General features: G+C 39.2%; 1 protein-coding gene across 1 annotated transcript in view; it reads right to left on the bottom strand.

The window, feature by feature from the left end:
* TAFA1 (TAFA chemokine like family member 1) overlaps positions 1–10,762 on the bottom strand; it is a gene marked incomplete at both ends in the record, with an annotated part of 461,414 nt that extends 450,652 nt beyond the window's left edge. Inside the window, one exon of the mRNA XM_083353341.1 lies at positions 10,645–10,762. Within this exon, the coding sequence (XP_083209467.1) occupies positions 10,645–10,762 (118 nt within the window). The remainder of the gene's footprint in view (positions 1–10,644) is intronic.
* Between the last annotated feature and the right edge of the window lie 4,887 nt (positions 10,763–15,649).

Raw genomic sequence — 15,649 nt, 5'->3', positions numbered from 1 at the left:
ATTTATTTTTATTCCATAAGTATGCCCAGCTCCTTATAAAATGTTGCCCCTATCTCATAAAAACATTGAAATCCACAAGAAATTAATTTTAAGTTTTTATTTGATGCGTAGCTACTTTCTATTCCTCACAGAGTACAGAAGTGATTTGGGGAGAAGAACCAGGAAAGAACCCAGAAACAGAAAGAAAAAAATAAAATCCTAAACAATATTTAGAATTTTTTTAATGGATCATCTTTTGGGATTAATATCTGTTTGGGCAATTTCTTTGAACCAGTAATTACTCTTACTCAAGAAAAGACGGCATTCCAACACATGAAGGAAACAAAGCACGTTTTAAAATCCTTTGTCTGAAGTGACTGCAGAGACAATAGGAAAGTGTGAATTGATAGGAATGAGCTGAAAGTCACAGCTCCACCTGGCTGTTCAAAACTTAATTAGAACACATTTTATAGTTGAGGAAGAACTATAAAATCATTCAACACATTCTACAGCTCAGAAAGACCAGTTAATAACACAAACACTTTGAAGTGAGAATTATTACCTACACAAACCTAAATGGATGGCATTCAGGATATCTAAAGGACCAGATTTTTCCATATGTTCCTTCCTCAGAAGTAGATGAAGACACACTATCATCTATCATCAACAACTAAGACACAGAACACTTCCTGGTGCTAGCCTGATTGATCACCTCACAGTCACTAACCATGATCACCTTCTTCATGCTCAAAAAAAGTTTTATCTTGTCCTGCTGGTAGGAAGGGCAATGAGGAACTTTGAAATGAGAGCTGAATTCTTAGTTCAGGGTGTTAGCACCATTCTCTGAAATTTCCAAAATGCAATGCCTAAGGTGATCTCTACATCAAAGTGAACAGTCATGCAGAACTGTCAAAGCATTCTCAAATAAACAAAATAGCAAAAGCATCTTTTCATTCTTTATTCTTATCCTACAACGTCTGGTTTGGATAAGAAACACACCCTTTTGCTAGCAATCATTAACTAAACAATAGATAATTTGTTATCATTCCCAGAGGTGGTTCACCTAGACAAGTTCTTCAGATCACTCCAGAAGCAGAAATACCATCTTTATACAACCTCAAATCTTCAAATCCAACCTCCTTTATACAACCTTATTTTGAGAAAGATACACCTGATGACATGTCTATATATGTATTTCTGAAAATCAGAGACAGAGGGAAGACTTCAACTTGGGTATAAGAGGTATCCCATAACATCTTTCTGTCTAAATCAACCACCTATGGATTGAGACCTTATTCTCTTACTCACATCTCAACATTTGAGATTCCTTTCTCCATATACAAAAAGAGAATTATTTATTACATTGATGCCAGAAGCAGGATCACTTGTGCTTGATTGTTCTGAGAAATAGTGGACACAGAAAGACAGATTTGAGAGAAGTAATTTTGTGAGAGCAAACAACTGGTGAAAAGGCAGGACCCTGGCTTTTCTATTTCCTATTTCCATATGCTTATTATAACATAAATATTATATGTGTCAACTGTAATCAACAAAAATACATATAGGAAAGCCTCTCTATGGACACAAACACAAAATCACTTTGTATTAAGTTTTATAATATTATTGCAAGCAACTTAAGAGAAAAGGACAGTACTGCCAAATTCAGTTTCAAATTGTCCCACCAATGGTTTCATCCTCTTTCTTCATTTTCAGGTTTTTTTAAATGTATACTACTTAAAACACATACATGTACTTTTTCTGAATATACATATATTGCAAAGCAGGAGGAGGAGCGGGGTTTGGAGAGCCTTTGGTGTCAGAGGGAGGCTCTGATGCATTACAGGGCTCTCAGTCAGAGAAAGACCCGGACCCCTCTAGTTGTGTTCGTTATGAGGCTCAGCTGTGTGAGGAGGAGAGTTCAGACTCAGAGGAGTCACAGCTGAAACTGTTTAGAGATGCTAGAAGCAGAAGGGAGTTGAACAGAGCAGAGGAAGTCTATGAAGCAACTCAGCAAAAGGAGGAGAAGGCATTGAGAAGCCACGGCTTAGGGCTGTTAATAAAAGGGGAAGGTGTTGAGTGGTGCTGGTTGCTGAAGGCAACCGTTCATAGAAATCCAAAGAAAATCCCGGTCTGTTCTTGCTAATCTTCCTGTTTGACTCTTGTTTGAGGTTTGAATCATTTATTTTTGTTAAGGAAAATATTCTGCTGCTTTTTTGTTTGAAGGACTTTATTATTTGGAACTGTAAATAAATTTGGGTTGGGTTTTTCCAGCCTATTGATTTAAAAAGAAAAAAGGGGTTGTCCTTGAAGCAAACTGGGACGGTGGTAGGCTGGAACACAACAGAAACTGAACATGGTCAAAACCACATCAAACTCACAATAATTAAACAGAAAGTATCTGAGATTCAAGTGATATATTTAATTTGTTCAAGCAAAGAATTTCATTCCAAAGTGTTGCTTTTTGGTAAAGTTTACTATTATAAAATCTTGGACTGCAGCAGTAAAAACCTGCTCACACAGTGTAATATAACTCTGGGAGTTGAAGGCAACAAGTCACAAAAGGGGCATTATTCCCCACCTGTGTTCTAAAAGAAAGCCAGGATATGAATCTAAAGAATAATGAATATAGAAATGTCCTAGTTTGATCATTACGAAACTTACAGATGATGTAGAAACTTGCGAGTCAGCCAGTTGTTTTTTTAAAAAAAACATATTGGAAAAGAAAACATGCACAGTCAATGTAATATTCAAAAAGAATTAACATCATATTATATTATTTCTGAAAATGAAACAACTTAGATTTTTAGATACACCAGCCAAGAGCATCTTCTATTCTTCCAAGAGAACCTTAAATTTCTGTATCTGTTCTACGATACATTACTTTATTTTACTGTTTTGCCAAGTTTTTAATGTGCATCTTAGCTCTTTCCGTTGCTATAACACTCTAAGCATGATTAATACATTTTATTAACCTGCAGCTATACAGTGACTAATGTATTTTGGAAATAAACAAATAAATAACATCTTGAAATGTGAGTGAAATAAATAACACCTTGAAAAATGTTCTGAAAATGTTTGTTGCTCTTAAAGTGCAAGGGTGGGTGGGAACATTTGCTAACCAACTTAAAATCTTTGGAAGGCTGATGGAGATGAGGTAGATTGGGGCAAATCATACCAATGTGGGTGGAACAATAGTTTGAGGAGAAAGTTTGTAAAGATTGTTCAGTGTTGTCTCCCTTTTAGGCCTTCCTCAAAATAACAAAAAAAAATTACTGTCAGGTTTTCCACAATCTATTCTATTCAATATTCTATACAGTCTATTATATACAATATTCTATTGTATCAAAGCAGCCCAGCACTTCCATTTATTTTTGATCAATAGCTTTTAACAACATTTTATTTTCTGTGGTCCACAAATGTCTTGTTCTCTCTTTCCTCCATCAGAATCCTATTCGTGAATTTCAGATCTGAGATGACATTATGACAGATATTCCATCTATACAATGAGTTATAACAGCAGTACAAACCAAGGGTGACTGAGACTCAAGAAGATGGGGTTATTGTGATTGGAGGAAACTTGTGAAGTCTCAGAAACAAGAAACCACCCTAAATAGAGACATAAATGGAAAAGAAATTCTGCTTAGCAATTTTAGAATACTGAATGGAAGGCAGGAGAGGCAGTAGAATGAAACGAGGAAAGAGCGGAGTAAACTGCATGATTCAACAAAGCAAGATTTTGTTGAAAGCACAACAAAATTTGAAAGCATATTCTAATATAGCCTGAAAGAAAATTTTAAATGGGACAAAACTGGGGTATTTACAGCCTGATATATTGATGTGTGCATCATTACAGCAGAAACAATTAGAGCCCATTATAAGTCTCCATGTGGTTCAATAGGCATTTGACAACTGGAGGGATGGTGTGCAAAACAGAGCAAGCTGTCTAATTCCCCGTGCATGCTAGTGATTTGCTTTAGCAACAGAAGATACCTAAAATTGTTTCAAACCTAGTTAAATATGGGTTGTTCCCATACTGTGCTCCCAAACCTCCTGAAGCCTTTGCCCTAGACACCATATCCTTGGGCTGACTCTGATAGCAATAGCAATAGCACTTAGGCATATACTGCTTTGTAGTGCTTTACAGCCCTCTCTAAGTGGTTTACAGCGTCATCCTATTGGCCCCAACAATCTAGGTCCTCATTTTACTGACCTCGGAAGGATGGAAGGCTGAGTCAACCTCGAGTCAGTCAGTATCAAACTCCTGGCAGTGGGCAGTCAACCTGCAATACTGCATTCTAATCATTGCGCCACCAGGGCTCTTACTGATATTGTGAGTTGAACATGAAGACCTGAAAACTTGTCCCTCTTTTATTCACAATTAACATGTGCAGTTTCTTTTGGGCTCAAGTTGCAAATCAAGAAACCACTTTGCTTTGAAGTATGACATACAAATTCAGAAGGAATAAGAGAATTTCACTATATAAGACTGTGCTTTGGATTCTTTGGGAAAGTCAGTCCCCCTCCTTGAGGGATCTCCTAATTGTATCATAGTCTCTTTGGAAGGATGCTAAAGAAATAGCACAATCTTTTGTCTGCTATAATTATAATAACCTGACACACATAAATATTTGAAATGCCAATCCATCACAAGTTCTAAAAGGTATCCCATGTTTAAACACTTAATGTTTCTGTAAATTTACAGCTGTTATCTTCATAGAAAAGATAAGTAATAGTGCATCTGTCTAAAAATAGATAATAGTGTGACCTGTTTGTCTTGTATCAGTATGAAGAAACAGTTTCCTGATTCTAGTTTGATTCAGATTTCCAACAAGCTTTAAAATTACACCGGCCTTGTTAAATTTAAAGGAAAGAATGGGGAGGAAGAGAGAAGTATATCATCACCAGGTTTATTCTAATAACCCATGATTTATAAGTTTGGGAACTTTGAATCTAATTGGGTTGATGAAATTCCCTTAATATAAAAAGTATTATCTTAATTAAAAGAGTTATTAGGAACATAGCGTACTGATGTTCATAGGACTTCCATGCAAATGTATAAACAAGATTTCATCTTTAACCTTTTAGGAAAGCTATTCCTAAATTCCTGGTCTGGGTGTTCAGTTACATATCCAGACAGACCTTCTTCTCTATTATATGATTCTACAGAAAATGTAATAAAACTGAGTTTACAATTACTGCTGAATTGTTACTGAAAGGCAGAAGCCTCTACAAATTTTCAATTTCCTCTCTTTAGATGCTACAAATAAAGAAAGAAGTGATGTGGAGATATTACAACAATAGAAGACCAAAAAAGGAGGTCAGTGGCACATGAATGTTTGTTGGTATACACACAACATTCATTTATAGAGAATGTATGGACATATTTCATTCTTTCTTTTCTTTTAGAAGGAATAGTCCAAATCATGCAGCCTACATATTTGTTCATAGCCAACATTCTTCAACAGGACAATATTTATTTCAGAAAATAACATAGCACCTATGTATTCCAACCTGCAATTACCTGCCCAAAACAAACTGGAAGAAGTTTCTCACACTATTATAATTCTTAAATAAAGTTTAGCACTACAGAACAGCTCTGTTTTGAGCCTCCAAAGTTAGTGAAAAATATAAAATCCCAGGAGGCGGCAAAACCTTGTTCTTAGCAAACCTCATTTTTGTGATGGACTAGAAATGAAAATATATTTTTCTTTTTTAAAAAAAATCTGTTTGCTGCAACAGCAGGAAGAGGAAAGACAAAAATAATATGATAATAAAGGAACCAGCTCATTTATTCTTAAGTGGAAAATATACCTTTTCACTCATGGTAAGTCTATACAAGCTAATAATTAAAGGCAAGTATCTGAAACAACCAGAGCAGATCGCGCCTTTGAGGGATGCATTTGCCAGTTTGTAATTTTCCTGAGGCCTGAAGAATCAAAGCAATGCCTTCTTGTAGTAATGACAGCAAATACACAAACAGCTCTGAGTGCTGAAAAGCTCTGGTTGAATTACCCAGGCTTCCAAATTTGCACTTGAAGAAAGCCAAGACTGATGTGTCAGTGTGGAAGAGGGCCAGAAAATGTATCTAACATTGCAAATGACAAGGGACCAGAAAGAACAGGCTGGGCACTTAAGGCCTTCACCCTTTCAGGGCAGATTTTCATATTCTGTGAATTTTCTGGTCAAGTGCAAACTACCTTGCACACTAATACAGAGGTCCCCAAACCTTTGGGCACCAGGGGCCAGTTCCGTGGAGAAAGGTTTTTCCATGGACTGGAGAGTGCATGGTATTATGTGCTGCCTGCATCCCATAGATGGGGCTTTGCTTGTTTGTGCAGACCGGTTGCTGGCATGCCTCAGCCCAGTACCAGTTCACAGACTGGGTGTTGGGAACCCCTACACTGGACAATATGAACAGAGAGCATCAAAAGAAGTAGAATAGAAGTAGTATTCCTATCATGCATTTCCGGTGCAATAGAAATTTCTCCATCACTACATTTTATGGGACAGTGAAGTTTCTAATAGACAACCTAATCCCATCTACTTGCTGCCTCTCCCTGCTCATTAGTTTTGAAACCAAAAGGTTAACAACCTTAAGTAAAAGTCAATCCTCAAACTCTAAGGTAGATTATTATCATTATTCCACTGTTGCTCTTTTATTCTACCAGGGGTTAAAGCGAAAAATTAAGAAGTAATTTATCCTTCTAGCTTGGCCTTCCACAATATATTAGCATCCACGTATACTGAACTACAAATCTTGTTATCTCCTACCAGGTTAGCTATGGATAATGAGAATTATATTTCAGAAGATGTGAAAGCTCTAGCTTGGGGAAGACTGCTCTTGTTTATTAATTCAGTAACTAGTAGATTGATGTTTTCTCTTACATTCCTTCTGCTTGTACTTATAATTTCCTCTATGCTTCTAATGCCTTTGGATGTTTGGATATCTGATTGTGGCTTATTCTATTGTTGTGACATTTGTGACGTCATTCTCAAGTCTATTCCCTGTATGTCCTCCTGTATACATTTAAAAGACTTTTGAATGACCATAGTTGTTCTCCCCTTGTGCAGTTTTGCACCCCTACCTCAAAGCAGACATTTTATTGCACTTATCAGAGCAAGTGTAGCAGATTCCAGTTGTGTCTGACAAATAAAGACCACAAATCTTGAATCCAAGATTAGCCAAGTGTGTTTTCTGAATGCAGTTTGTATGATTTCTTTGAGCATCAGTATGTTCTGTGTACTCATAAAATCAAGCAAAATAGGTATATTCCAGGTACTCATGAGTGAATGTACTGTGCAAGCACAGCCTACAATTGCTGAGACTGGTGATTAACTGTCATGTTGTCATTTTCACATTGGTAACAAAAATGAAAGCAAAGAGATTAATTCCTGCTTTTTTGCAGCAGATGTTGTACATCAAAATTGCATTACAGATATTTGAAGCTAGCATGTGCTAAACAAACCAAGAAAATGATGGCTGTGGTAACCCTTCCCTTTTCTTATTTTTTTTATTTTCTTTAAGTATTTTTGTTTGTTTCCAATTCATTGGACTCAGATTCCAAGAGAAAGGTTGAATATAACCAACAGAAAGCCAGGTGCTAAAGAGGACAAATAGAACCACTACAGGGGAGCCATGGAATTGAAACAGCATGTGTTTCACCATGAAAATCCCACATCTAAGCTTGTTTTTTGAGAGCAGAAGTAGAAACTATCAAACATGCCCTACATGTCTTTGTGCCAATAAAATTTAATTAAAACAACTGAACATTGTGCTCCAATTTTGCTATACTAACCGTTCAGGGTTTTTCTTTTAAAGTTAATCCATGTTTATAAATCCCATTTACAGTTCAGTTCAAGAACAATAGAAGTTGTTTACATTTTATAATATTTAACATGCTATACACTGATCTTTAAGTTAAAGAGGAAAGGATGCAAGCAGACAAGTTGTCTTCTTCCATTTCATTGTGCTTTGATAATTCTACTCTCAAATTCAATTGTTTAGAAAGACTCTTGTGTCTTAAAAATTAGGGAGCATGACAATGATTATAAACTAGCAATGAAGTATTGTAGATCATGATCATGGAGGAGGAGATATAGTTGACAATCAATTATGGCTAGTTTTATTCTAGTAAAAACAGAGAAGTGTCATAAAACAACAGTCATACATTAGAAAAATTATCTATTTATCCAGCTTGTCTGATTTTTAATTCCTTTTTCCCCTTGCTGCAATATTTTAATCTTTCTTAAACAGTGGCTAAGTCAAAGTGGCTAATTGAGAGTAAATGATGAATTCCTAATAATATCTGTCTGGAAAAATAGCAACTGCTTGGAGACTAAGCTGAATATGTTAAAAATCTCTGTTCATTTCCATCATTAGCATACTTTCATTCTTTGCTGGGTATATCTCCCACATGCATTATCCAGTCAGATCACTAATGTAGATGTGTTTGTGTGTACAATTTTCACATTATGCCAACAGAACCTTCTCAAAAAACCTTGCAGCTATATCTTTCTAGAGGTTCCTCTGAGCATTGCCCTCTGCCGACTTGTAGCAATGTGAAACCATTGTGAGCATTTCTGTCAAATTCCACTCATCTGTCAGAGTAGTAGATTATTCCTTGAGAGACTGAAATTGGTTGCCTTGGATCAGAACACCATCAATCTTACTCATGTAGGGTGCAGGCTGACTGCTTCAAAGTCTCACAAGAGGAACAGCTCTGCTGTTCCTAAGCAGGTGATGAGACAGTTGTAAAATCTTCACTCTATCTATATCACAGCCCCTGCGAAAGACATGTCATATTTCCCATTTCTTCAACATTTTATATGCACTCTATGCCATCCGCTTCTACTTCAATAAAGGAGGCAATTTTTCAAGCTTAGGCAAATACTCCAAGCCATGGGAATATCTATCTCTTATTTTTTCCCCTCTTTTTTCATCATGTTACTCGTTTCACCTGGTTCTGCAAAAAATGAAATCTCCTTTTTGCTTTTCACTATTTTTTTTTTAAATTTATGGACTTGCTAATTCATTGTGTCATCATCAATGCCATATAACAGAGAGAAATTTCTATATCTATAGATGTTTAGTATACTTCTTTTGGTGTTATTCCAGAGGAAAACATCTGAACTAGTTCTGCTTCTAATAATTGTTATTTTAATCATTAGAGGTATAAAGTCATACATGAACAATCAATGTTTAAAGCTTAAACCTGAATACAACAAATGCAATCCAATGAGATTGTCTTCTCTATTAAAATTATGGATGTACTAGTAGTGCTTCTATAGAGAAAAGGGGTGCTCTAATGCAACCTGCCATTCTTGAGTTTATCTAGGAAAATTCTTCAATCAAACATTTTTCTATTGTCCTTATGAATTATTGTTAGTCATTCTTTCTCGGACTATTCCATTCTAGATTGGAGATTCAGTGAATTCTGAAGTTGAATCCTACATTAAATTCTCAGTCCACACTGTATGAACCCATGCTTTCATCCATCCATTCTCATACATTTAAATCTGATCTTTAAGAGAAGATTTGTTTTAAAAATGGTATCATGTCATTTCAGCTTGGAACAACAAAGCCCAAACAAACAAGCCCCACCATGGTCATTTTGTTTTCCTAAACCCTTCTGTTCAAAGCCAAATTTCCAATAGAGTGGTCTTCTATACTTCATAATTGATCAATATGACTGGTCATTTCCTGAATCAAAAGCCATGAAGCAAGTTCCAAACAAACAATCAGTTTTGAAATATTGCATAGCTGATCTCCACTTGAGGAATAGCGCAATGAAATGCCTTAGACTCAATCTTTCCTTGATCAATTTCTATTTCCAACACAAATATCCTTTTCCTTCCTTCAGCCTCCAAGCATCTTTAGAAATAGTGCACATCTTTTCACTGAATGACCATAACTCACCATCTGTGACAAATTCAGGCAATGCTTCACTATTGTTCACACTCCGTGCCATCATTTTGGGAGAACAAATAATTCTACAGCATGGGCATTATAGTAAAGGGTCTCCAAAAGATGACTTATAGCTGCAACTATAGACTCACTTAGCAGAGTGTAAGTCCAAGTGATACAATGCTATACAAATAGAACTAAGAATATACATAGAACTCCATAATATAATCATGTATAATATATGCTTATATTTTCTTTGATAGGTCCTCCAAGGTGTTAAAATATACCCACTGGGGAAAAGATATTGCTTTTGCCTTGATTTTTCCTACCTTTCCCAGACCCATAATTTAAGCGCTGGTCCCTTTGTGGATATTTGTTTTTAACACTGGGATGCCTCAGTTGCCCACTCCCCAGCCAACGAAGGCTATACCTTGAGCTCTGTAACCTGTGTTTTTTTAAAAAATAAGGTTTATTTTCTTTCTACCACCACCACATATATCACAGAGCATTAAGCAAAGACTGAATTGTCAATGGTTTGAGTTACCCATAATGACCTTCCAATGTAAAGTAGGAAAAAGAAGTCTCACACACAGAGAAAGACACAAAAACGCAACCTAAATAAGTGCTGTACTTCCCTTCCAGACAAGCAAACATTAAGTTGCCCACATTATGAGATTTTTAAATGTGAGCTGATTGCATATAATCCATATTCTCAGGCCTATTCTGGCATCTCTAGCAGTATCCACTGCAAATAATCTTACCTGGTCTGGGCAGATGCTGCTGCTGAAATGTCTGCTGAAGGGACCCTTGGCAGAGCAGTACAGCACAGGCACTTATCCACAAATACAGGACCCAGGACATTGCAGAGACCATGGCCATCCTCTGAAGAAAAGGCAAGGCAAGAGTTAGTATCCCCACCAAGCAAGATCACTTTCTAGTTCCTTTCAGGTGTATTGGTCTTTCCCATCTTTCGTCTAGGCTGTGGTTTTCCTATATCAAAGAGCATATTCAAGAGACCTTGAGACCTGCTTCTACATCAACTTTAAATAATTCAGGAGCATAAATGAAATTTATTTGTAAAAGAAGCCCAGGGCTAGTGGAAGTCAAGCTGTAGCCGATGAACTTGGCTTGAATTACAAAAGTCACACTGGAGGGTGCATTTGAAGGCAGAAAGTTAGACAACTCATGCCTTGCACTTTATGTTTTTTTAACCATGCCATTCATTATTTGCAGTAGTTTATGCTTCTGAGTTTTCAGTAGTCCACTATAACCATTTCCTTTGGTTTCTGCTGTGGATATGCCTGGTTGACAGGCACCTGTCTGGAAGGATAACTCTCATTTTCAAGAGTTATTTCACAAAGGAACAACAAGAAGCACAAGGGGTACATCTGAGGCTATTTTTGCCTTATCATATTCTGTTGAACAGGAGTATCGCTCCTACAACATTCTTTATGCTATTGAGAATTGCTTATTATAGCACTAATTCTTCCATTTACATACATCAAAGAACAATCTCAAAGCTTCATAAAATACTGGCTGTACGACTGAAAGTTATTGCATATAATCTCCCTGGCCAGTCTGGGAATTCTGATACCTTTCAGGATCATACTTAACTGCCTCATGCTCAACTCTCAAGCCATTAAAATTTTATTATCATCTGGTCTGCCAAGCAAACTAAGGGGTTTCTCAGAAACATGTGCTTCCTTCCCCCATTTTAACAAAGCAAAGCAAAGCAACCACCTTTCTCAACCTTGTATTTCATCTAAATTCACCTACACAAAAGCTAATGTCTGTGCCTTTGGCAACTAACAGAAAAGAGCATTAGTCTGAATGAAGACACACTTATCCAAAAAAAGGAAAAAAAAGGGGTGGGGGGAAAGGAAGATCTTTCTTTGTCAAGGCCTGGTAGGTGAACCCTTGTTTTCATTCTCTATTGCATCGATTATTGTATTATTCAGATGGCCTGTGTATAAAAGTGTACGTGTGCATGTGAATGCATCCATAAAGTTCACAGCCACTCTGCAATGCTTCTGATGCCTGCCAAGAGTTGGCTATTCCATGCACCGTCCAGTGTTTCAGCAACTCCTTCTGTTGCCTTTCCCATTGCCAAATTAATCAAACCACCGGCACACTCCTTACTCAGCCAATGACAAGATGGCATTTTCTTTCTAATAACCCAATCAGCTGAGCATCTCTCTTTCTTTCTCTTTCTCTCTTTCTTTCTTTCTCTCTTTCTTTCTTTCTCTCTTTCTTTCTTTCTTTCTTTCTTTCTCTCTCTCTCTCTCTTTCTTTCTTTCTTTCTTTCTTTCTTTCTTTCTTTCTTTCTTTCTTTCTTTCTTTCTTTCTTTCTTTCTTTCTTTCTTTCTTTCTTAAGATGAGGGGAGAAAAGACTTCCAGAGTCCAAGAAACCTCCTTCGATTCTCAGGTTAATTTTGGGGGCAGTTAAAATTAAGGCTGAACGAGAAAGTGTGTGTGGGGGGGGCAAGAGAAGGAATCACCCTTCTCTGTTTTGGTTGGGAGGAAAAGAAGCATCCTCTGATCCACCGCAGTCTGTCAGCGTGGAGCAGAGATGTAACTATGTGTTTTTTGCCATTACTATTTTTTAACCATCCTTTACAATGGTAACTATAAACGGCTCTTGGCCCCAAAGAGGACGAGAGATGAAGTCGTCCAACTTTTTAAAGGAGACACTTAATACAAATGCACAATGGCAAAAGATGATTGTCTCCCGGCAGCTGCCATTTAATTACCTTATCTGCGTATCCAATATACTTGCCCGAGTAAAGAGCAGTTTACAGCTGTAAAGCCCTTTCTCCTCATTCCCTCTGCCTGACTTCCACTTCACTCCAAGGGAAAGACCCATCGGCCCCTCTCTCTCCCCCTCTGCTTCTTTCTTTTACGCCCCCCCCCCCAACAAAGCGTAGGCTGTGGTTCCTACAGTCCTCATATCCAAGCCACGCAGAACCGGATCGATTTAGTGAGCGGTCTCCCCCTCCCAGCTTTGCAAGGGAGGGGTTCACTTATGACATCAACAAACATTAAAGGAGGAAAGGGTGAGCCTCAGCTGAGACTTTCATCCTTCAAGTGCTCTAATTCAACCTGAACTTTCCCCCCCCCCCCCTCCACCACCAGCTAAGCCATGAGCAAAAGAATGGAGGAACAGGAAGAGCTTCTGGACCCATCTCTCATCTGACTGTGATCTTTGAAGTGCACTGAGGACATTATTTTATACCCGCTCCCCTTCATCTGCCGCCCCCCCCCCGCTCCAGTCTCAGCCTCCTAACATCCATCTTGAGGGGAAGAAGGGTGGCTCATCATTTTAAACGAACTTTTATTTCTGGAAATCGCCCCAGTTCTTTGCCTTTCCTGAGCAATGCTTCGCCTTCTCCTCCGCTCCTCCCCAACCTGGCCGGTTCTCGTTTCTCTTGCCCACCCCGAAATCCTCGCAAGCTACCGGCGGAGAAAGCTCTTCCCCGGCTTGCGCTCGGCCGCCTCGCAAAGGCTGTCTTACCTGTGTACTGCAAGCCAAAGCAGAGCGCTCTGGAAGCATACATTGGAAAGATTTAAGACTTTTTCAAATCCATCTGGATGGACCACAATGTTGGGGTGTGCGTGTGTGGTGGGGTGGGTGGCGATAGAAATCCACTTCAAGCCCCCCCACCCCCGGAGCAAGCAAGCAAAAGAATGGTCTTCTTTCTCGGGATGTCTTCTCCTGAAGACCAAGGCAACCCCAGGCGTCTTGGATGGGCTGGTCGGCGTCTCTCCTCTTCCTCCTCCCCCTGCCTCACACACACCCCGCGGTCTCGCTGGCCGGACTCCTCCGTCCAACTGTTAGGGAGACATCCAAGCTGGCTCTCTTCTCCGCTCCGGTCTCTCGCAGGCTGTCAAAAAAAAGTAGCCCAGGATGGTGGGACGGGAAAGCCCGGTCGTTTCACCTTTAAATCCCTCTCTTCAGCGTCGCCCTTCTGCTCGACGAGACCTTTGGAGCGGGTCTTGAGATCATTCGTGGCTTCCCGGACACTTCTGCTGGATGAGCGGCGTGGCCGCTGAATGACAGACCAGCTCGCTCGATCGCTCGATCGCTCGCTCGCTCTCCAGGGCACTCCGCGTCGGAGTAAAAAAAACAACACAAAAAAACCACACCGATGTACGTAGGCTAAAGCCCAGCCTGGCAATACCCGGTGCCGATTGTCTGTTTGAATATATCCCCGGTTCGGTGAAAGTCTCGCATCTCTTAAAGGGACACGACCCCCGTTCACCAGCAGCCCCGAAATTGCCTCACCTGCTCAACTCTCCGCTTTCCACACCCGCCGCCCAAGCTGCCTTTTAAAGATGGGCAGGATTGAGCATTTCTGCCACTCGGTGTGTTGCCAGCCAGCCAGCCAGCCACCAGGGGGGTTCTCCCTCCCTCCCCGCAGCATCAGAGAAAAAGGGAGGGGAAAATCCCGGGGAAGCTAGCTGAGCATGGGCAGGAAAGCGTCGGCGGTTCAAACTGTGACCAGGAAACCGGGGTGGAGTGGGGTGGGGTAGGGAGGGGACAGAGGGGACTTAACCCAATTAGCCATCGGGGAAAAGAGTGTGCAAAACGGGGTCCTCGGCCTTTTCCTAGAGAGCACGCTTGGCATTTGTGAGTGGCTACCGATTCTCTCTCTCTCTCTCTCTCTCTCTCTCTCTCTCTCTCTCTCTCTCTCTCTCTCTCTCTCTCACACACACACACACACACACACACACACACACACACACGGAGAAATACACAAAATAGCTTCCTTAATATCACCATTGAGCCCTGTGCCACCTTGCAGAGAAACTGAAGGAGGATTGTGGTGTTGTTTTCACGCCAAAGAGAGGGGTTTGGGTGCATCTGATCAAAGGAATTTGGCTAAATGAAACCAGTAACTCTCTTAATATATAAGTTGGTATAATAACCAGATCAAGAAACCATCCCTCTCTTTCTTCACGCTGGTCGCTTTCCACAGGGATTGTCCCCCAAATGTGATTGTGAATGACTAACAACTGACCAGTGTAAGCGTTTACTGTCAGTGCTAGTTTTGTGCATGTATGTCAATAACCAAGCCCTTAGTTATCTAAGAATAAGTACAGCCAACTATCTCTAGGAGATGCCCACGTAATTTTTTCTGAACCATAACTGTTATATATTAAATTGGAGATCCAGGATAATTATTGGCAGTCAAATGATAATGCTCTGAATCTCTCTCTCCTATACATAAACGCACACAGCCCTTCCACGCAGATCTGAATGTTCACAATTAAGTTATTAATCACAAACAGGACTGTTGACATTTATGTGCTCCCAAAACCGACTCAATAAATTTTGTCTTTTTATTTCTCCTTTATTGAATTTCTACCCTGTGTTTCTGTTTTAAGCATCAAGGCTAGGACAGAGACATCCAGCTTGTAAATTAAAACAATTCAAATGAAAAGAAACACAAAATATAAATTGAAACAATATTAACAGCTAATAGCAGATTTAAAATAAAACATAGACAAATCATCCCTGAAAAGGTTGACATGTTTCACAACCTACAGTAGGAGCCAGGCAACCTTTCCCACATACTACCCAGACAAGTTCCTATTAGGTCAATACCAAAATTCTGAACACAACAGAAGTCTTTCCTGATCTTGGAGAAGCTTCTAGTGAGTGCTATGTGAGCAGATGGGTCAATATCAATATTCTGAAGGCCACTAGAAGCTAATTTTGATATTTCAGAAGAGGCATACCATGCTCCCCATAAAGGAGACATGTTT

Source organism: Vipera ursinii (assembly GCF_947247035.1).
Source record: "Vipera ursinii genome assembly, chromosome: 2".
Lineage (NCBI taxonomy): Eukaryota > Metazoa > Chordata > Lepidosauria > Squamata > Viperidae > Vipera > Vipera ursinii.
This window is presented reverse-complemented; position numbering and strand designations above follow the sequence as displayed.